This window comes from Crinia signifera, chromosome 12 (genome assembly GCF_055691185.1).
Source record: "Crinia signifera chromosome 12, ASM5569118v1, whole genome shotgun sequence".
NCBI lineage: Eukaryota > Metazoa > Chordata > Amphibia > Anura > Myobatrachidae > Crinia > Crinia signifera.
In genome coordinates, this window is record NC_139228.1 from 55,449,671 (window position 1) to 55,473,297 (window position 23,627).

The window sequence follows — 23,627 nt, forward strand, 5'->3', positions numbered from 1 at the left end:
GAAGGGGGAGACTGCATATGGCACAGAGATGGGAGGGGACACTGCACACAGTGCAGAGATCAGAGAGGGGGCACTGTATACGGTGCGGAGATGGGCGAGGGGGCATCCCTTCCCTGGGCTGAATGCATACAGTGACAGTGAGGGGCGGCATTCCCTGTTGTGGGGCCCATAGATGGGATGTAAGATAATACAGTAAATATACATTCCTGGTGATCCCGCAGGGACTGGTGAACCGGGGCTTCCAAGTGCTAACTATGTGCATGCTGCAAGCTGCTGTGCTCCAGGGATACGAGCCAAATATTCTGACATGCCACAGACACCCATTACCTCACACTGCATCCACACTATGCCGAGTACAGTGTGGTGCAGTGCACTGTCACATGACCAGCACTACCATTAGGTGACGATTCACACATCCGCTCGCATGCTAGTGCGGGGATTCAATCGGCTGGCCGTTTACCTGCTGGCCGAATATACACATCTTATTGGTCACTTAGGGCCTTATTCTAGTTGAATCAGGCCCATTCGTCAGTTTATCAATGGAGTTACTGACAACGCCTCCTTCTTGTGTAAGTAACGAGGAGCCTGTGAGGCTTCTCAGTACTTTCTTCCCATGCCTTTATTTATTAACCAGCTCCCACACATTACTGCACTATACACTAATACTGCTGTAATGTGTATTCCCGAGGCCAGCGACATGCAGCACAGATGAGAGAGTGTGAACGTTATAGGTGGGTGTTACTGGAATCTTCTGAGGAAGGAAAAGAGGATTTCAAAGCATCTGTTAACGCTGTCAATGAGACAAGATCCATAGTGACTGCTTTATAAATTAAGACATCCGAAGAGAAATGTTAAAGTCTGCAGTGAATTCATTTGAGATCTGGCGCTGAGCAGAAAAAGACTGAATGAGCCTCAGCGCCAGATGATGTGTCCCAGGAATGCCACCAGGATTGGCTTCTAGTCACTTAGGGCCTTATTCTAGTTCACTCTTTGTGACAAAATCCTTCTTAGATGACAAAACATGTGCACTGCAGGGGGCAGATGTAAAATGTGCAGAGAGAGTATGATTGGGTTTTTTGGGAGTTATTTTGTTTCTGTGCAGGGTAATAGATCTCACTTTGAAGTAAAACCCCACCCAAATCTAATTCTCTCTGCACAAGTAACATCTGCCCCACCTGCAGTGCACATGGTTTTGTCCATCTAAGAAGGATTTTGTCAGAAATAGTAAACTAGAATTTATCAATATGCAGCGATTAAGTGTGATGATTTTTTTTTTGTATTACCGCCAATCAGAGTCATTTCATAGGTATACGCGTCCCCTCGCGGGCTTTACAGGTGTCCGCGTCCCCTCGCCACGCTTCGGGCTCGGTGGCTCGCTGCGCTCGCCACACTTTCTATTCTCAACTCCACGCCGACGTGGATAGTGGGGGTATGAAAAGGTCGTAGGACGCATACCGCCACCCCTCGCGGGCTCGCCACGCTTCGGGTTGACGTTGATCGTGGGGTGGCGTTAACAATTGGGGGGCCATTTCACACTTCAGGGTGCCTATTTGGCCTCTGTGGGCCATTTAACATTGTTCCCTATGGAAAATCGGGTCAATTGGGACATTTAACATTGTTCCCTATGGGAAATCGCGGTCATCGCGTCGGTCGCATCGCATGCGATTTTTTGGTCGCATGCGATGCGCAGGGGTGTGGGCTATTGTAGGGACCACTGGAGATTTCTGAAGAGTTTGTATTATGCTGTGACACCTGGATGCTGCAATGCTGTAACCGTCCTTGCCGATGTGTACCTGGTATGCGGTTTACCTACGATTCATGGTCACAATAACAAAGCATTTTTTCATCTGTAATCGCAATTGTGAGATTACAGATTTGCCGCGGTGCCTCAATGCTTGTTACATAGGTTTCCCGAATCCCAATGCAAGGCAGAAGCTAAAGAGGCTCGGTGCTGGCTCCAATTCCGTGACATGTAAGGGCAGGTGATGGTGGCGGCTGTACCCCTGGAAGTACAGCAACGTGAGTATTCCATACAATGTATTGTGCGGCTGCAGATACGCTGCTCTGAACTGGCAGTCACCAATATGCGTACAGCCAACATGCCTGCATTGGCCGCTGCTGCTGTCTCAGAGCTTTTTCACACGGCCAATGTTTTCTTTTTTTCCATGAAGCAGATTTTGCTTTTGCAAGTTAACAAAAACAAGGTTCTTCCTGTCATCTGGAATTAGATGTGTTTTGCAGTTATCATTTGTACACCGCCCATCACATGACATCTGCAGAAATGGTTGCAGAGCAGGTTCACATCACATCATGTCACATGCAATAATGATAACTATGGCCGAGATCCACCAAAATCCTCAATATGTTTATTATCATTATTATTCTTGTTATTAATATTATTGCACACAAGGCTCAGTCCTAGGCCCTCTGCTCTCTTCTATCAGTACCACAAGGTTCATTCCTGGGTCCTCTGCTCTGCTCTATCAGCACCACAAGGATCAGTTCTAGGCCCTCTGCTCTGCTCTATCAGTACCACAAGGCTCAGTCCTAAGTCCTCTACTCTCCTCTATCAGTACCACAAGGTTCAGTCCTGGATCCTCTGCTCTCCTCTATCAGTACCACAAGGCTCAGTCCTAGGTCCTCTGCTCTTCTCTATCAGTACCACAAGGCTCAGTCCTACTAGGTCCTCTGCTCTTCTCTATCAGTACCACAAGGTTCAGTCCTAGGCCCTCTGCTCTCTTCTATCAGTACCATAAGTATCAGTCCTAGGTCCTCTGCTCTCCTCTATCAGTACCACAAGGCTCAGTCCTCGGTCCTTAGCACTCCTCTATCAGTACCACAAGGTTCAGTCCTAGGCCCTCTGCTCTCTTCTATCAGTACCATAAGTATCAGTCCTAGGTCCTCTGCTCTTCTCTATCAGTACCACAAGGCTCAGTCCTCGGTCCTTAGCACTCCTCTATCAGTACCACAAGGCTCAGTCCTAGGTCCTCTGCTCTCCTCTATCACTACCACAAGGATCAGTCCTCGGTCCTCAGCACTACTTTATCAGTACCACAAGGCTCAGTCCTAGGTCCTCTGCTCTCCTCTATCACTACCACAAGGCTCAGTCCTAGGTCCTCTGCTCTCCTCTATCACTACCACAAGGCTCAGTCCTAGGTCCTCATTTCTCCTCTATCAGTACCACAAGGCTCAGTCCTAAGTCCTCTTCTCTGCTCTATCAGTACCACAAGGAAAAGTCCAAGGTCCTCTACTCTCCTCTATCAGTACCACAAGGCTCAGTCCTAGGTCCTCTCCTCTATCAGTAGCACAAGGCTCAGTCCTAGGTATTCTGCTCTCTCCTATCAGTACCATAAGGATCAGTCCTAGGTCCTTGTCACGGCCGCTGCTAAGACGCGCCGCTCACCTGTTCATCTATGGTGGCCTGGCCTGCGGGCCATCCGTCCGGGTGCAGGACGGGGAGCACCGCGTCTGGGTCTCCCGGCCGCGACCATCTTCCTGGGGCCTGTGGCATGTGCATCCAGCACGGGAACCAGCCAAGGTGGTTTGTCTCCAATCCGTGCGCCGCCATGTTGTTGTAGTCAGCCAATGGTCCGGGTCCCCAGTTCAGCTCCTCCAATCAGGATCTGCCCTGGGGGATAAAGCAGAGCCCTCTGGGGCATACAATCGCCAGTGCTTTGTTGTCAATCCCTTGGGAGGAAGCTTCAGCCTGAGCTCCTGCCCTTGCTCTGTGAAGTCCTTGATTCCAGTGTTCCTTGCCTGCAGTCCACACCTGTATCCTGTATTCGTTATCTTTCAATCCGCACCTGTTACCTGGATCCTTGCATTTGCATTCTGCCTCCAGTCCTCACAGTTCAACACCTTTTTCCTGGACTTTGCAATTGCATCCTGCTTCCAGCTCTCTCAGGTTTGCTTCAGTCGTCTCCACTCCTGCTGTCGACCAGCTGCACCTGCTGCCAGCCCTCCGTGCCTGTTGACACATCTCCACTCCTGCTGTTGACCAGCTGCACCTGCTGCCAGCCCTCCGTGCCTGTTGACACATCTCCACTCCTGCTGCCTGTTGGCACATCTCCACTCCTGCTGTTGACCAGCTGCACCTGCTGCCAGCCCTCCGTGCCTGTTGACACATCTCCACTCCTGCTGCCTGTTGGCACATCTCCACTCCTGCTGTTGACCAGCTGCACCTGCTGCCAGCCCTCCGTGCCTGTTGACACATCTCCACTCCTGCTGTCCACCAGCTGCACCTGCTGCCAGCCCTCCGTGCCTGTTGACACACCTCCACTCCTGCTGTCGACCAGCTGCACCCGCTGTCGTTCATCCGTGCCTGTTGACAAGTCTCCACCCCTGTTGTCGACCAGCTGCACCCGCTGTCGGTCATCCGTGCCTGCTGACACTTCTCCACTCCAGCTGTCGGCCATCTGCACCTGCTGCCAGTCTTCGGTGTCCGTTGACACTTAACCTCCGCTGCCATTTGCCGTCCGCACCTACGGTCAGCCTCAGTATCCATCTCAGTAATCTGTCAGAGACTCTTGGACATTCCCTGTTATTGTGGACTTTCCCTTGTTGCCCAGCTATTCCACTGGGTTCTTCCTACTGCAGTTTCCCTAAATGGTCTTGCCTTCCAGTGTTGGTGCTACAATAAAGAGTTATATTAAACCTGCTGTTCTCCAGTCTCCTTGAAGCCGTGAACCCCCGACCTCCAGGTCTCAGACAGATCCACAAGGTACCCCTAGAGTGACAGTCCTCTACTTTCCTCTATCAGTACCACAAGGCTCATCACTGCATCCTCTTCTCAACTCTATCATTACCACAAGGCTCAGTCCTAGGTCCTCCACATAGTCTCTTCTATTATTACCACAAGGCTCCTGGGAATCAGCATAATGCATTATATGCTTAAGCCCGCCCCCAGAGACCTATTGGCCCGCGGCAGGCTTAAGCGTATACTGCATTATGCTGATTCCCGGGGCGCAGGGAGGTGTTGGTGATAGGCGCTTGCAATCCCCAGCGATCACCCTGACAACCTCCCCTGCACTCCTCCAGGTGGGGCAGATGAAAGAAAAATTTATCAATAAGGGCTATAAAGAGGGAGATTTTGAGGTATTCCTAGAAAGAGTAAAAAAATGGATAGACAAAATCTTTTAAAGGGTAAAAGGGAAAATAGGGGAAAACGTGATTTCTCATGTTCGTTTGTCACAACCTTCAATGACAAACATAAAAGCATAGAAAAAGTAATAAAGAACCATTGGCAAATTCTTTTGTCGGATCCAATCCTGAAAAAAATCCTCCCTGAAAAACCAGTGATGATCTATAAAAAAGCAGCCAATCTCAGTAAACATTTAGTGAGCAGTGCGAGGGCACCAAAAAGCGCTAGTTCAAATATAAAATCGCAGGGATTTTATCGCTGCGGGCTGTGTGTAGCCTGCGGAAATTGCACTGGTAGAGAAGGTAGCAAGATTGAAACCTTCACTTCTTGTGTGACGAAAAGAGAATACAAGATCAAAAGCTTTGCCACGTGTAATAGTAAAAATTTAATATATTTGATGCAATGTAAATGTGACCGACAGTACATAGGTAAAACCAGTAGGGCTTTAAAAATAAGGTTGGGAGAACACTTCCGCAACATAAAAAATGGTGTGGAGAACCATTGTATGTCGGCACATTTTTTTTTTTTTTTCCAAACAATTTATTTTATTTTAAGCATAGTTTTGTTATGAACATACATTCAACACGCATTGGTACTTATACAATGTAAGTCGAGTATGGGAAAGTGATTTTGAACATCACGGCTTTAACAAACATTTTACAATGCATTTATATAATATTCAGATCAATTAACATTCTGGCAAAAACCTTGAAATAAACTAAAATATCCTAACCTCTGCCATGTCTCTGTTTTTATTTTATATCAGACCACATACTTGAACCTTCAATACAACTACAGTATGTTTCCTAATTGTTGCTTCCTTCCTTTTGGAATTTGAGAAACTGCGCGGACCTGAATGATTTGTCCAAACCTATTCTATTCCTACCCCCCTCCCCCTCCCCCCCCCCCAACAAAGAACTGTCAGCTCAGTGGGACACTTTATACCGTTAATGATCTATGTAGATACCATGTTGTACCTTCAAATACTCTGTAGATCTGCGTACGCACCGTCTCATCTACATACTCGATATAGGTACCCCATTTTTTATAAAATTTCACAACTCCCTTTTCTATATCTATAAGTGCAGCTTTCCGGTCCATGTACAGGAGCTGCATTAGTGTCGTCCTCACAGCCGCCAAGAATGGCGGAGCTGATGATGTCCAGCATCTCAGTATAATCTTTTTGGCGACCGTGACGACAACAGTTAGGAAAGGGGTCAACTCTGTTTTTCTACCCTCCATATTCCAATTTGTGAAATTCACCAGCAACATGGCCAGTGGGTCTTTCTGCAGTCGTAGATGACATACCTCATTGATCATATTCATCACCTTGTCCCAAAATTTTCGTATCCTCCCACAGTCCCACATATTATGGTAGAAAGATGAGCACGTACTTTTACACTTTAAACACAGCCCTAAGTCGCCTGGTACAAAGTATTTTCTTTGTGACTGTGAAATGTATGCCCTATGTATGGTTTTTAAATGCACCTCCTGGAGCATGGCTGAGTGGAGTGTTTTTAGTGTTTGCTCCAATTTTTTCGTTATGACTGCGTGGGAGTCCACCTGGGGAATGTCTACAGCCCACTTGGCGGCAATTGCTGTCCAAGTAGCATCAAATGTCACTGGCAACAGGTCAGGATATAGGTATCTGAGCCTATATGGCCCTGTGGCACTAAGTACAAATACCGAGTGAAGTGGGTCTGGTGTGGTCGATTGAGGCATTGGTGTATGCATGGATTGGGCATAATGCCGGGCCTGGAGGTACATGAAGAATCCCTTATGGGGCAGTGAATATTTCTCTACTAAGTTCTGGAACGTGAGCAGGTTCCCCCCTGGGTCGAATATGTTTCGGATCGCTACTATACCTTTTGCTTTCCATCTTACAAAGCCTGAATCAAGAATGCCTGGCTGAAATTTGGGATTACCCCAGAATGGGGCGTATTTTGTACTCCTATGGTTCCGTCCCAGTTTCTTGTTGATAGCCTGCCATGAAAGATATGTATCTGTGAATAACACATTCTCTAGCACCCCTGCCGGTAGATCCGACCGTGGAGCATGCAGCAGGGCCGCGGGCGAGTAGGGGGCAAAGACATCCTCCTCCAGAGCCCTGTGTGTATAAGATTCCGTGCCTTGGAACCAGTCTAGGATATATCTCATAAAAACTGAGTGTGTGAACGCCTGTATATTGGGTATTCCCAACCCTCCTTCTGCCCTCCTGGAATAGAGTTTGTTCCTAGCAATTCTGGGTTTTTTCCCCTGCCATAAAAATTTAAAAAACCCTTTTGTGATTTTATCGATGTCTGATTTTGATAGCCGTATAGGTAGCATTTGGATGCAGTACGACAGCTTTGGGAAGATAATGGACTGCAATACAGCTGCTCTTCCCAGCAACGATAGGGGTAAGGTTTTCCATGCCTCAAGCTGCGTCATTACTTTGTCAATTATGGGTGTGAAATTAAACGAGTATAGTTTTGTTAAGCTATATGGGATATAGACCCCTAAGTACTGTATTGATTGGGTTTTGACCTTAAATTGGCTCAGTATTGGAGATATATTGTGGGACAGCTGCCTCCCTGCAACCTGCAAAATTTCTGATTTTTGTATATTTATTTTGTACCCCGCAAAGGACCCAAATTTAGATATTTTGTCCATTATGACTGGTAGGGACGATTGTAGGTTTGCCACAAAGAGCAACATATCGTCCGCGAACAGACAGATTTTTAAAGTGGTAGAGCCTATTCTAATGCCCTGAAAGGAGTCCGTATTTCGCAACAGTATGGCCAATGGTTCCAACGCTATGGCAAACAGCAGGGGCGACAATGGGCACCCCTGCCTAGTGCCCTTCTGTATGGTAAATGGGTCCGAAATGTGACCATTGCACGCCACCTGCGTCACTGGGCTCGTGTACAGATTCCTCACTAGAGCCACAAACGGCTCCGGGAAGCCAAACTGCCCGAGAGACTCGAACAGGTGATCCCAGGTGACCAGGTCAAACGCCTTTTCAGCATCCATTGATATTATACCGTGGTCCCCTGGGATACCCCGCCTTTCAAGGTGTTGTAATGCTGCTAGGACTTTCCTGACATTTATGACCGAATGTCTGCCATGTATGAAACCCGTCTGGTCAGGGTCAACTATTTTGGGTAGTGCATATTTCATTCTATCCGCTAAGATTTTTGTAAGTAGCTTATAGTCTACATTAAGAAGCGAGATGGGCCGATACGACCCCGGGTCTTCTGGGTCCCGTCCAGTCTTGGGGAGGACCTTCACTACCGCTGAGTTGAAGTGGGGGGGCAATCCCGATCCCGTCATCAGCTGATTAAACATTGCTGTCAGCGTGTCACTTATTTTGTCAACCAAAATTCTATAAAATTCCCCTGAATACCCATCAGGTCCCGGGGCTTTCAGTGGTTTAAGCTTTGAAATAGCTGCTTTGACTTCCTCTACGTCTATAGGGGCCATTAGGCTGTCCACGGTGGAAGCCGGTAATTGGGGTAGAGCAACTTCAGACCAAAATTGGTTCTTGTTAGTTTCGTCAATTGCCCCTTGTGTATATAATTTGTGGTAAAAGTTTTGGAATAAGTTTATAATATCTTTGCCTTTCCGTAATTTGGTCCCATCTGGGGCGTTTAGAACCGGAACAAATGCCGATGGGCGGGATCCCCTTATCAGATTAGATAGCAATTTGCCATTTTTATTGCCGTGCCGGTAAAATTGAAAGTTTGTATTTGCAATATATTGGGTGGTTTGGTTGTCTAGCAGGGAGTCAAAGTGCGTTTTTGCTTGCATATATGCAATTTTGTTATTGGGAGAGGGGGTGTTCTTATATTTAGCGTAAGCTGATGTCAAAGCAGATTGTGCTAATAACACATTAGCTGATCTATCTTTTTTTAGTTTCTTGACATAGGACATGATCTCCCCCCTCAACACAGCCTTCGCCGTCTGCCATAGCAGAACAGGATCTTGTTCATGACCCTTGTTGTCATGGGTGAACTCAGCCCATCTCGCCTCCAATGCCCGCCTAAATTTCTGGGACGCAGCCAGATAAGACGGGAACCTCCACTGTCTGTGGGACCCCACGTCGACAGATGTCGACAACGTACACCACACCACTGAGTGGTCGGAAATGCAAATGGGCATTATCTGGGCATCAATTAATTTTGGGAAAAGGGTTTCGGACGGCAGCAGGTAATCTATACGGGAGAGGGTCCCGTGTGCTGCTGACAAGCAGGTGTAGTCCCTCTCCGTAGGATGCAGGACTCTCCAGCAATCAATAAGGCCTAGTTGGGATGTTATTTGGGATATGCCTATAGATGGTCTTGGTAGGGGTCTCTTAGGAACTGATGACCTATCCATTGAGGGAAGTGCCACGATATTAAAATCTCCTCCCATCAATAAGCCGGAGGTAGCAAATGGGTAAAGACGCGTCAACAGTCTCCCTATGAATTTCTGGGAGTAATTATTAGGGGCATAAACATTGCAAACAACATACGTTTCTTGAAGCACGGAAATTTTTGTAATAACATATCTCCCTCCCGGGTCTGCATATATCTGCTCCACTACCGGCGTCAGACTTCTCTTTACTAGTATCGCCACTCCCCTTGCTCTAGAATTGTAGGAGGCAGATGCTGCCACCACATATCCCATCTGACCCAGTTTTGCATGCTCCACCTCGGTCAAATGCGTCTCCTGAAGGAGGGCGATGTCTGCATTCTGTTTCTTAAGGTATAGTAGGATTTTTTTGCGCTTAATGGGGGAATTGATCCCGCCCACGTTCCAAGAACAGATCTTAACCTGCGCCATTACTTAAGTTAAACTGGCTACCAACATGTATGATGTCCCTGAGCTGACCTCCCTCCCCCCCCTCCTTCCCACCCCCCCAACACCCCCCCAACACAAACATAACAACACAAAAGGAAGGTAAAACCTCCCTCAGAGGAACTGTTCCCCTGAAGCAAAGTATCGCTCACTCTAACAACTTTCGTAGCATTAAACAGAACTGGATTCTAACTACAACCACCTGTGAGCTCTTCAGGCAGCGCATCCGGGCTGGCACCCCTATTACAATACAAACATATAAGTACTTATCACGGGCAGCAAGCAAATAGACTGTCGTTACTCCATTTCAGTATGAGAGTCTCTCCTGGCTTTCGAATGTCCCAACCTGGGGGGTACATCTGTATTTGTATTTGCAAATAATATCGATGAATTTCCCCATGGCAGCGGACCTTCCATCAATATATCCCCTCCTCCCCTCTCCCCCCCGGTCCAATCAATGACATTGGGCAAAAGGTTGGAAAAAAGAGGAACCCCCCAAAAAGGGAAAGGGGGGGGGGGTGGCGGAGCAGGCATCTCTGCGGGGAGACCCCCTGTAAAATAATTGCATATAGCCTTCCCATTTGGGAGTCCCGTCACAGTCAGTCACGATGCTTTAAACCTGCACCCAATTAAACATTCATAAGGCTTAAGACTGCCTTGATGGTGATCCCAAACTTTCCCGAAGATAGGCCTGTGCGTCTCCTGGGGTAGAGAAGTCTCTGACAGATTCCCCCTCAAATAAGCGCAGTCTGGCGGGATACATCAAGGCGAACTTTTTGTTGTCCGCAATCAGCTTGGCGCAAATGGGGGAAAATTCCTTCCTGGCTCTAGTGACCTCCGCTGAGTAATCCTGAAATATGTGTAACCTGTGTGATTCCCACTGCAGGTTTTTGAGCTTCCTAGAGGCATTCCATATCAGTTCCTTATGCAAGTAATTGAGGCATCTGAAAATGGTCACTCTGGGTCTTGCATTTTGGTCTTTGCGGTCTGGGCCTATGCGGTGGGCCCGCTCAACCACCATGTCTGAACAATCTGCGGTTATTTGTAAAAGATCAGGCAGGGTGTTCCTTATAAATTGGTGAAGAGCAGCACCCTTCACCTGTTCCGGCAGCCCCACCAGCCTCAAATTGTTTCGTCTGGATCTGTTTTCCAGATCATCCACTTTGTTAGTTAGCATATGTACTGATTTTTGCAATGCAGCATTGTCTGCCTGCAGTTCACTAACATCGTGGAATATGACCCCCACCCTGGATTCAGTCTGGGCCACCCTTGTATTGAGTTGAGAAAGATGATCTTTCAGTTCATTTATGGAGCTTTTAAAGGTGCTTGCCTGTTGCTGGAACAGCGGCTCCATAGTGTCTCTGATAGCCTGCACCATGACTTGGTATGAGACAGTGTCTTGTGAAGCCTGTGAAGGCTGTGAAGAACTTGCCAGGGGGTCAAGCGGGCTGTCGGTGAGTGATGTACTGACCTTGTTGGTTCCCGGCTGGGGGGACTGGAGGGCGCACACGGAGACTGGCGGCGGGACGGGCGCGGTCGCCATCTTGGATTTTAGCTGTGTTCTGGCCACAGTTCCCCTTCGTTTTGTCATGGAGAAATATCTCTCCATACATCGGCGGGGGGCTCCGGAGGACCAAGGGGGGCTGTCCAGCGAGCTAGACCGCGGTGCGGTGAGTCTGGGGTGCTGCCCGATTCACCTGCCACGGAGCTGCTCTAACTCGCGTCCTCTCCCATGGAAGGCGGAACCGGAAGTCCAGTATGTCGGCACATTTTAAGCAGGTCCACCAATGCTCTATAAATGATATAGTAAGCTTCAAAGCTATTGAGCAAGTGAGAGGAAACTGGCGCAAAAGGAACACCGAAGTGTCCCTAGCGCAAGCAGAGATGCGCTGGATACATGAACTTAAAACTCTGAGTCCCCAAGGACTTAATGGGGACTTTGAGTTAAAATGGTTCATGTAAAAGAAATGCAAAAAAATCAATTTTTGCTAAAGTGTCGACTTGCTCTACATCTTTTCAACATAATGAGGTGCAAAAATCCTGTTGAACATCTGATATTGCCCACATATGAATACATCTGGCATTCTTTGTAGTGGACAGGACATGGTCTGCAGATAGATTGGAGGGATTTTTTCTTGTATAGACTGAAAGATTCTATGCGGTTTTATAGAAGCACACTGCCACTTTTAGAGAACCCTGCCGAGGGAGGGAGAGGGTTAGGAACATGAATTTTGGAATAAGGAGCGCTATAAAGGTGACCACGTGACCACCTCCACCTGAGCCTTGACAAAGATCTTTGAGCAGATCGAAACGCGTTGGGGGCAACAGGTGGACGTGGTCATCTACCAACTTTTTATCTTTTAATGTCTTTTGGAGCTATCGGCACCAACATCCAAGCGGGGATCTGGAGAGATTGCTTGCCCACCCCTCTCACGCTGAAAGAAATCTAGGAGTAAGTGGACTGTCCCGACACTGGAAGCCGGGTCCACTGCTGCAGTAGCATAAGACACCTCCTGCCTTACCCGGATATACGAGTGACCATCCAAAGCGTTTGAGAGAAAAAAACAGCAACGGGAGTAGAGGTACTTTTTTCATATATATCCCATATACCTACCCCGTCTTGAAACACTCTCTCTAAAACAGTGAGACACGCTTCCACGGGTTTCTGGTCAAATACCAACAAATGACAGAACCCGGTGATTTAATCTAGAGACGGGATTGTATACAATGAATAAAACCACCCCGTACTCTTAGAACAGCTTCTCTCTACCAGACTCTAACTTGGGTGTTGAATTCTACATTATCTGCCCAAATTTGAAGATTTGATATGGATATTTTGTCTTTTACTGTAAAGAAATTTTTTAAAGTGTGTTTGGATTTTTTTTTTATCTTGGGGCATATTGTATGCGGAAAATAAATATATTGTGATTTTTTTATGAAGATACAGCATTTGCACTTTTTCATCCACCTGAGCGCCCAGTATATAGATCATCTACCCCCTGTCTACATTGTTGTTTTGCACTGGCTGATTGAACCAGTAAGTTTGATCTAGATTTGTGGCTGCTGGGAAGGGTGCCTTTGAATAACCACACACCTTTTTTTGCAATTCCAATAGGAAGTCACTGCCAGTCACAGTGAAACCAGTGCAGACTGCATCTGGCTTCACTACAGTGCCGGATTTTACATGGGGGGCTGCAGCCCTGCAGCCCATAGGTAAAAACCGCCACTGGTCCTGGTGATGGTGTAAATGAACAGAGAAATGGTGTTCTAATCGCACATTTTTACTGATGTTTAAGTATTGGTACATACATATAGAGTATAACCAAATCAAGTTAAAATGAAAGCAATAACAATAAGAAAAGCAACGGAAAAAAAATGGGTTACATTTTAAATAAAAGTTAATGAGTTACTTCTTGACAGTGTTTAAATCAAAACACTGTGGAGAACCATCCAGTTATTTATACAGCACAAATATGCTGTGTTTGTGATCTGTGGGTTCCCTTGTCAACAAGTCTGAGAGGGAAGGAAGGAGGGGGGTAGTGAGTAAGTTTTTGACAGACCTTTGCCTTAGGTTGATAGGGGTCGAAAGGTCAACATACGCAATATGCCGGCATGGGAAATGTCAACATAGTAATTAAGGCTGAAAAAAGACGTTAGTCCATCGAGTTCAACCTATCTAACTTGTAACTACTGACTTGAATAAGTCATATCTATAGGATTCCCTTAGTGGCCAAAAATGCATCCAGTTTTGATTTAAATTCATTAACAGTAGTCACTGTAATCACCCCCACCGGCAATGAGTTCCAGAATGTTACTGCTCTAATGGTGAAGAATCCTCTTCTTTATTCAGTATGGAATTTCTTTTCCTCGAGCCTCAGTACATGCCCGTGTGTCCTAAGTATAGGCCTGTAAGTGACCAATCATCTCCCAGTTCCATATGATTCCCAATCCTGTATTTGAACATACTAATGATATCACCTCTCAACCTCCGTTTCTCCAGGGAAAACATATTCAGCCTGGTTAACCTATCTTTGTATTCTCGTGTTTCAAGACCTTTTACTGGCTTAGTCGCCCTTCTCTGTACCTGTTCCAATTCATTTATGTCCTTCCTAAGGTGCAGTGCTTAGAACTGAATACAGTATTCCAAGTGTGGTCTCACCAATGCCCTGTAAAGAGGCACTATCACATTGGCATCCCTTGAATCCATTCCCCGTTTAATGCATGCCCGTGTCCGGTTTGCTTTTGCTGCTGTACTTGAGCAGTGTGGACTATTACCCAATTTCTCATCTATGATGACCCCCAAGACCTTCTCTACAGCAGAATTTCCTATAATAACTCCACTTAGCCTATAAGTAGCTTGTTCATTTTTGTTCCCATAATGAATGACTTTATATTTATCAACGTTAAACTGCATTTTCCACCTTTCCAACTTATTTAAGTCACTTTGTAGTGTTTCCACATCCTCTCCTGAGTTAATTTCCTTTCCCAATTCCGTGTCATCAGCAAATATTGCAATTTTACTCACTATGTCACTTCCAATATGAATAAATATATTAAACAACATGAAAGTCTTGGCATACATTTTTCACAATTTTTGGTGTCTTTGTCGACATATGTCGGCATGGACACCGTATAAACGTCTCCTCTTGCTTCTGGACCCGGTGTCTCAATACGCTCAGCGCACTATTATGATCTAACTCTACGGACCTTATTCTGGTCCGTTTGCAGGCCCCCGTGGGGCATTCCAATGAGAATGATGGGCGTTCTCATGCTAATGCGGGCATGACAGACAGGCGGGGGATGGGCAGCTGAAATCACCCGATGTCAGCTGCCTGCCCACTTCCCCCTGCTCAGAGCAACCTTACATATGCGTGCACGCACCACATTTTTCGATGGTCGTCGACCATTGAAAGATGTGGGAGAGTCCCAGTGGCATGCGAATGGATGTTTATGTAAAACATCCATTTGCAGCCAGTGGGAACGTCCACGCCTTGCGAATGGTGGGCCGGCGTACCACTATTCACAAGGCAGGATCTGGGTCACTCGCAAGGATGCCAATTTGCAGCCGAGCGAATGAACCAGAATAACCGCCTATGTCCACTTGGAGAGTAAAGTATGAAAAACCACCTATTTTGAAAAAAAAAAGTGAAAAACCTCATATCAACCTTTTTATGTCAACCTTTCTTATGTCGACCTATTGCACGTGTGGACCTTTTTCACATGTTGACCAATAGTGGTTGACAGGCAGCGGTGTACTGAGCACCAGACCAGCCCCCAGCCCCGTACTTACAGTATGTCTGTGTTGCGTGGCAGCGTGGGCACGGTGGAGCAGTGGCTGCAGGTGACGATGTAACTTGGCTTGTCTTCACATTTGCAGCTATCTGGGCAGCTGTCTCCAGAGCGGCACAGCAGCAGAAGTAGGGGCAGGAGGCAGCGAGACAGGCTGTGCAGCATCTCCAAGCCCGGGACTGCAGGTGTCAGTACAATGACAGCAGAATCAATAGATCCAGCACGGTGCCTTGCTTCTGATTGCTCCTACCGGGATAAAGGCACAATGTTAGCTCTTCATGAACAATTACTGTCTCATGTCACGTGTATAATGTATTTTATTGTTTCATTGATCATTTTCACCATTTCTGATGCAGTGATAATGTCCATGATCTATGACAGCTTGGTAATTGTTCTCATGTTATTCATCTCTGGTATACTCTCCAACTTCCCTAACTTATCCTCCCTGCTCTCTAATCGCTGCCTCCTCCTCTCTCTGCCTCCACCTCTCCCTGCACCCAAAGCCATGCAGAACCTCTCCTCTCTGTCCTGCTCTAACTTATCCTCCGTGCTCTCTAATCATAATCACTGCCTCCTCCTCTCTCTGCCTCCACCTCTCCCCGCACCCACACCCAAAGCCATGCGGAACCTCTGCTCTCTGTCCTGCCCTAACTCATCCTCCCTACTCTCTAATCGTAATCGTTGCCTCCTCCTCTCTCTGCCTCCACCTCTCCCGGCACCCAAAGCCATGCAGAACCTCTCCTCTCTGTCCTGCTCTAACTTATCCTCCGTGCTCTCTAATCATAATCACTGCCTCCTCCTCTCTCTGCCTCCACCTCTCCCTGCACCCACACCCAAAGCCATGCGGAACCTCTGCTCTCTGTCCTGCCCTAACTCATCCTCCCTACTCTCTAATCGTAATCGTTGCCTCCTCCTCTCTCTGCCTCCACCTCTCCCTGCATCCAAAGCCATGCAGAACCTCTCCTCTCTGTCCTGCTCTAACTTATCCTCCGTGCTCTCTAATCATAATCGCTGCCTCCTCCTCTCCCTGCACCCACACCCAAAGCCATGCGGAACCTCTCCTCTCTGTCCTGCCCGAACTCATCCTCCCTGCTCTCTAATCGCAATCGTTGCCTCCTCCTCTCTCTGCCTCCACCTCTCCCTGCACCCACACCCAAAGCCATGCGGAACCTCTCCTCTCTGTCCTGCCCTAACTCATCCTCCCTGCTCTCTAATCGTAATCGTTGCCTCCTCCTCTCTCTGCCTCCACCTCTCCCTGCACCCACACCCAAAGCAATGCAGAACCTCTCCTCTCTGTCCTGCCTGAACTCATCCTCCCTGCTCTCTAATCGCAATCGTTGCCTCCTCCTCTCTCTGCCTCCACCTCTCCCTGCACCCACACCCAAAGCCATGCGGAACCTCTGCTCTCTGTCCTGCCCTAACTCATCCTCCCTGCTCTCTAATCGTAATCGTTGCCTCCTCCTCTCTCTGCCTCCACCTCTCCCTGCACCCACACCCAAAGCCATGCAGAACCTCTCCTCTCTGTCCTGCCCGAACTCATCCTCCCTGCTATCTAATCGCAATCATTGCCTCCTCCTCTCTCTGCCTCCACCTCTCCCTGCACCCACACCCAAAGCCATGCGGAACCTCTCCTCTCTGTCCTGCCCTAACTCATCCTCCCTGCTCTCTAATCGTAATCGTTGCCTCCTCCTCTCTCTGCCTCCACCTCTCCCTGCACCCACACCCAAAGCAATGCAGAACCTCTCCTCTCTGTCCTGCCCGAACTCATCCTCCCTGCTCTCTAATCGTAATCGTTGCCTCCTCCTCTCTCTGCCTCCACCTCTCCCTGCACCCACACCCAAAGCCATGCGGAACCTCTCCTCTCTGTCCTGACCTAACTCATCCTCCCTGCTCTCTAATAGCTGCCTCCTCCTCTCCCTGCACCCCTCTCCCACACCCGTACCCATAGCCATGCATCCTCTCTGTCCTGTCCTATCTCAGCTGTTTCCTTCTACAGTTCCATTGTCTCTGCAGAACTGACACTAATCTCTGTCTCTACCTGCAATGGTGCATCCTTTTTACTGTAGCCTCCTTTCCACCGTCAGCTCCCCTCTCAGCCTCCCCAGCCTCCAACCGCATTCCTCGCCCAAAGATTTGCATCTTATTTCAAAGAAAAAACAGATTCCACCAGTCATGGCATCTGCACCCTACATCTTCCAACATTGCAAAAGTTCACCCTTTCCTCTACTGGATGTCACCCAGAACCTTATCACTCCTCTCATGATTACAGCTCTTTCTCTGCGGTATGTCACTTAGGTCCATCCTGCAATCTGTCGTCAAGACAGCATCATAACTTATTTTTCTGTTTTATCATTTATCTTCTGCTGTGCCTCCTCTGGCCCTCCAGTCCCTTCAGAATCCCGTAAATGGTACTTACCCTCACCTATAAATCCCTCTAAAACACCTGCTGTTCCCACATCTCTGACCATGTCAAGAATGACTTGTCTACTCCCAAGAATTACTCATCTACTCCATGACCTTCAACAGAGTGGAGTTCAGCTAGAACAGGGGTGTCAAACTCAAATTCATCGGGGGCCGCATCAGCAGTTTGGTCACCCTCAAAGGGCCGGTTGTATCTGTAGGACTATGTGACCACTCTTTATTATCATAAATTATTGTCACTGCATTCAATTATTACTGTTTTTTTGTAATAATGTAAGTAATAACTAGCAGGGAGATTGGCTGGGGGCCTGGGACAGGGCACAGTGACGTCAGATCGCCCAGCAGGTGACCTGGGCCTCTGGGTTCGCAGGACTCTCACTAGAGTTCTGGACTGGTGGTGACAGTGGGACAGATAATGATAATGACCCTGGACACAGGCAGCCGCACTGCAGATTTGTGGGCTCAGGCTGCGGCTGTGTGCTGCTGGCCTGGCTCTCTGCCTGCCCGGCCACGGACTCTGGACTGGACAGACTGGTCTGGACAACAAGAGACAACACAACTGTGCCCACCCCACTGCCGAACTTACAGTAAATACAGTATACTGAACCAACTGATGCCACTGCTGCGCAGCGGGCACCACAGGCAGGAGGCAGCTCACCGCCGGGCCGGCGTCCAAGTCCGACAGGCAGCCGCAGCAGCATGCACGTCACGGTGTCACTGGCACTGCTGTCAGGCGGGCGTGTGTCACACATGGCAGCGCCGTAGCCGCTGCCCGCAGGAGGAGCCAGGGAGGAGTCGGGCACGTCACACAGTGACACTAACAAGTCTGTGTCCACTCTCCTGCCTCCCTCCTCCTCCCAGCGAGCGCTGCGGCGGAGTGACTGTGTCACCCGGCTTCCTCACGTTGTTAGGTATGTCTCTCAGTCTCGAGTCATCATGTGAGTGTCACTGAATGTGATGTGACACTCACACTGTGATGGCTTCCCGCAGTAATGTAATCGGCGTCAGGCGGGGGTGGGTGACGGCGGCTGCGCGGCCCACATGACGAGGTCTGGCGGGCCGGATTTGGCCCGCGGGCCTTGTGTTTGACACCCGTGAGCTAGAAGAAAATATTTCTTTACGGTCAGAGCAGTCAAACTCTGGAACTCTCTTCCCGGAGAGGTGGTGTCGGCTGGCTCAATAAATACGTTGAAAACAAGTTTGGCCAAACATTTACTGGATAAAAACATCCATGGTTACAAATAAGAAATATAATCTGTCTTTGAAATATCAGAACCTACCAAATCGGCAATGGATAATCTATTCCAGGTTGAACTAGATGGACGCAAGTGTTTATTCAACCTTACCTACTATGTAACTATGTAACCTTCAACTTTCTTCTGCAGAACTTCCCCCAAGCCTCCTTCATCATTGGAACTCCTTGTTCAGTCTGACCAAACTCTTCCTAATCTATAAATCTTTCAAGCACTCCCTTGAAATCCACCTCGTCACATTATCCTACCCTCCCACCCTAACTGAACTTTCTCCTCACTCCATTGGTCCCAAACAGGTATGTTTAATGAGCAGGGCGAACACCATCACACTGCACCGGGAAATAAATGCTTTTGACAACATCACTGCTAAATTACCAAGAGCCTTGCTACTTTTTTTTTTTCAGCAAGGTTCTGTGCCTGAAGAAATGGGCAGAAATGCGAAACGCTCAATACTTTAGACATTTTTATTGATCTATTTGAAGACAGCAGCTCTAAGTACTTATTTCTGTATAAATAAATATCTTTAGAAGACATCAACTTGACTTAATCTTCCAAACCATCAATACCACTGGAATACAGATATGTCCACATACATCTTGGCTATTTTCCTCAATTTGGCACAACATGCAAAACACGGCTTAGCTGTTTTTGCACATGTAGCAAGTAGATGGATTCTAGAATTTTTTTTGCAGCAGTAGAATTTGTAGAGGGTGCGGCAGAAATAACTCCCATATTTCAAAGGGGGATTGAAAAAAATGGTACATGGTATCACCAAAAACTTTTTATTTCCCAAAGTTTTTTCACTTGACGGCTGATATTTGGAGCCGTTCTTGCAAGTTTTCCATCACTGTCACTAGCATATCGGGCGAAATTCCTTCAATTTCTTCTTGAACGGCCTCCTTTAGTGGATTCAAGGACCGAGGATGATGTTTGAAGACCTCTGCCTTGAGGTACCCCCACAGAAAAAAAGTCTGTGAGCAGCTGCTTAGGCCCCTCCTGAGGCAAGGGCCCGGGACAGCTGTACCCAGGGTACCCCCCTGTCAGTGGCCCTGCTGGTAGGTACAATGAGAACAATAGGTGTGCAGTGGTAGTAACAGGGGCGCACTGGCTGGTACAGTGATAACAATAGGTGTGCAGTGCTAGTAGCAGTGGTGCACTGGCCAGTCAGTAATATCAATAGGTGTGCAGTGCTAGTAGCAGTGAGGCACTGACCAGTACAGTGATAACAATAGGTGTGCAGTGCTAGTAGCAGTGACACCCTGGCAGGTACAGTGATAACAATAGATGTGCAGTGCTAGTAGCAGTGAGGCACGGGTGGTACAGTGAGAACAATAACTGTGCAGTGCTAGTAGCAGTGACACACTGGTTGGTATAGGGATAACTAATGGTGTGCAGTGTTAGTAGCAGTGACACACTGGCTGATACATTGAGAACAATAGGTGTGCAGTGTTAGTAGCAGTGAGGCACTGGCTGGATCAGTGATAACAATAGGTGTCCAGTGCTAGTAGCAGTGACACACTGGCCAGGACAGTGATAACAGTAGGTGTGCACTGATAGTAGTACTGAGGCACGGGCTGTTACAGTGATAACAATAGCTGTGCAGTGATAGTAGCAGTGACACACTGGCTGGTACAGTGATAACAATAGGAGTGCAGTGCTAGTAGCAGGGGAGCACTGGCTGGTAAATGAGAACAATAGGTGTGTAGTGCTAATAGCGGTGGCGCACTGGCTGGTATTGTGATATCAATAGGTGTGCAGTGCTAATATTAGTGGCACATTGGCTGGTACCATTTATTTATTTACAGTTTCTTATATAGCGCAGCAGATTCCGTTGCACTTTACAATTGTAAACAGAGATAAAACAAACTGGGTAACAACCGACAGACTTGGAGGTAGGAGGGCCCTGCTGCAAGCTTACAATCTATAGGGATATAGGAGGGAAACACAAGGACAGGCACCAGTAATATCATAGCTTGTAGCTCCAGAAGGGAAGCTATATAATAGGGATGGGTAATCATATAATGTTTAATCCGTAACATCGGATTTATGCTTTCAATGTTCGAAGTTTAACCCTGCAATGTTAAGGATCCAATGTTTCCTCAACATCGCTAGATTTCTCCCCCGATGTTTTTCTCAACCAGGCTGCCGATTTTGTCCTTAAGTTTAGTTAACTTAAGGACATCCGACCGACGCGATGCCCGCAATTTACCCCCAAATCGCGGGCATCGCGTCGGTCGCGGCCGTTATAAGGGCCCGCAACGCGACCGACGCAATGTCCGCAATTTCCCATAGACAGTAATGTTAAAATTACTGGACCCGATTTCCCATGTTAAATGTATGACAGTAATGTTAAATGATGTGCAAAATAAAATGACAATGTGAAATGGGCCATATTGGATATGTTTTAAAAAAAAATGTTTCATGGCCCCCCACCACCGTTAACGACACCCCGCTATTGACGCCAACCCGAAGAGTGGCGAGCGCAGCGAGCCCGCGAGGGGCGGCGGTACACGTCCTCAGACCTTTTCATACCCCTACTATCCACGTCGGCGTGGAGTTGAGAATAGAAAGTGTGGCGAGCGCAGCGAGCCACCGAGCCCGACGCGGGCTTCACAGGTGTCCGCGTCCCCTCGCCATGCTTCAGGCTCGCTGCGCTCGCCACACTTTCTATTCTCAACTCCACGCCGAAGTGGATAGTAGGGGTATGAAAAGGTCGGAGGACACGTACCGCCGACCCTCACGGGCTCGCTGCGCTCGCCACGCTTCGGGTTGGCGTCAATAGCGGGGTGGCTTTAACGGGGCCATGAAACTTTTTTTTTAAAACATATCCAATGTGAAATGGCCATATTGGCCCATTTCACATTGTCATTTTTTTATTTTGCACATCATTTTACATTGCTGTAATAATTTTAACATTGCTGTCTATGGGAAATCGGGTCCATCGCGTCTTTTAACATTACTGTCTATGGGAAATCGCGGACCGACGCGATGCCCGCGATTTTTCGGGCGCGATGAAAAAATTGTCAGCCCGGATAACTCACAAGTACCTTTTTTTTTTTTTTGTGTGGGTCACTGTGTGGTGCTGTCACTGCTTTCAGCAGCAAGCTCACTCCTTGTTTTATATCCATTAACAACTTAAAAACACATACAAAACAGTAACACACACCGGCCAGATGCACTAAACTTCTAAAGTGATAAAATAGAGAGTGATAACCACCAGCCAATCAGCTCCTACCTGCCATGTCACAGACTGTGTTTAAAAAATTTGAGGCAGGAGCTGATTAGTTGGTGGTTTATCACTCTCCATTTTATCACTTTTGAAGCTTAGTGCATCTGTGTGGTGATGATACAGACTTTAGTTGAGAGAGGAGAAGAGAGAGAGAGAAAAAGATTAACTAAAGAGGAAGTGAGAACATTAAAGCTACTGTATAGTATATTCCTATATTGCTACAAATATTAAGGTACAGTATGTTCTATTTTGCACTGTATGGACAGTTTCTTGTTATTTTCTATGTTCAACTTAAGTTATTAGCCTGTTGCTACTGTTAAAAATCAAGTTAAAAATGTTACTTCCTCATCTTTGCGGCCACCGCTTACGCTATGGAACTTACATAGCATATAGCGAGCCGCGAGGGTTATTTTCAGGGTCCACTCCACCATCTATTACCTTTAGTAATGTTGTGGCAAGCAAAGCACAGTGAGCCACCTTGCCCGAAACATGGTGGAGCAATCGTGAGGGGACAATCACGATTCACGTATCGGCTAACGTAACTGGCGTAAGCAGTGGCCGTAAAGACGTGGAAGTGCCTTAAAAATATTTAAAAATAACAGATTGTGAGCTGCTGTGAGTTGTTGCAATAAAGTGTTGCTAGTTAATGCTTCATTTTTTTCCCCTTCGTAACAAATTTTAGTTACCACATAACATGAATAAAATATCCAATGTGTGTGTAAACTCTAAGCCACCAATAAGATAAACTTAATAGAAGGATTATTTATCATTTCATAAGCTTATTAGTGTATTATATGCTTGAGTAGGCAGTTTATTAGAAAATATATAGAAACATCGGTTAACATCGGATTCAGAGTACCAATGTTTAAGTATATATGATGTTTTGTAACCAATGTTGAAAAACATCATTCAACTGATGTTTTCTTTCAATGTCCCATCTCTACTATATAATACATAAGTGCCTCAGAGGGTTATGCAAATGGAATTTAAATATGATAGGCTTGCCTGAAGAGGTGAGTTTTCAGGGAACGCTTGAAAGTTTGGAGGCTAGTAGAGAGTCTTATTGTGCGTGGAAGGGCATAACATAGGGTGGGAGCAGTCCAATGAATGTCCTGTAATAGTGAATGGGAGCTAGTGATCCATACAGAAGAGAGACAAAGAGCTTGTGCAGAGCAGAGTGGTTGAGATGGGAGATAATTTGAGATAAGTAAATAGATATATAGTATGCTGGTGCAGAATGGTTAATAGCTTTATATGCTAGCAGAAGGGTTTTATATTGAATACGGTAAAACACAGGTAACCAATAGAGGGACTGGCAGAGTGGATCAGCAGACGATGAGCGTCTTGCAAGGAAGATCAGCCTAGCAGCAGCATTTCAAATGGATTGCAGTGGTGAGAGTCAGTTCTTGGGAAGAGATTTATGCTGCTTTCCCACTGCTGAAACGGGTCATTACCCGTTTTTTTAAACGGGTTTTTA

General features: G+C 47.1%; 1 protein-coding gene across 1 annotated transcript in view; it reads right to left on the reverse strand.

Annotated features, from left to right (window-relative positions):
- Positions 1 to 23,627, reverse strand: part of TSHR (thyroid stimulating hormone receptor) — a 102,960-nt gene that overhangs the window by 72,712 nt on the left and 6,621 nt on the right. Inside the window, 1 exon segment of the mRNA XM_083167867.1 lies at positions 15,249 to 15,493. Within this exon segment, the coding sequence (XP_083023993.1) occupies positions 15,249 to 15,493 (245 nt within the window).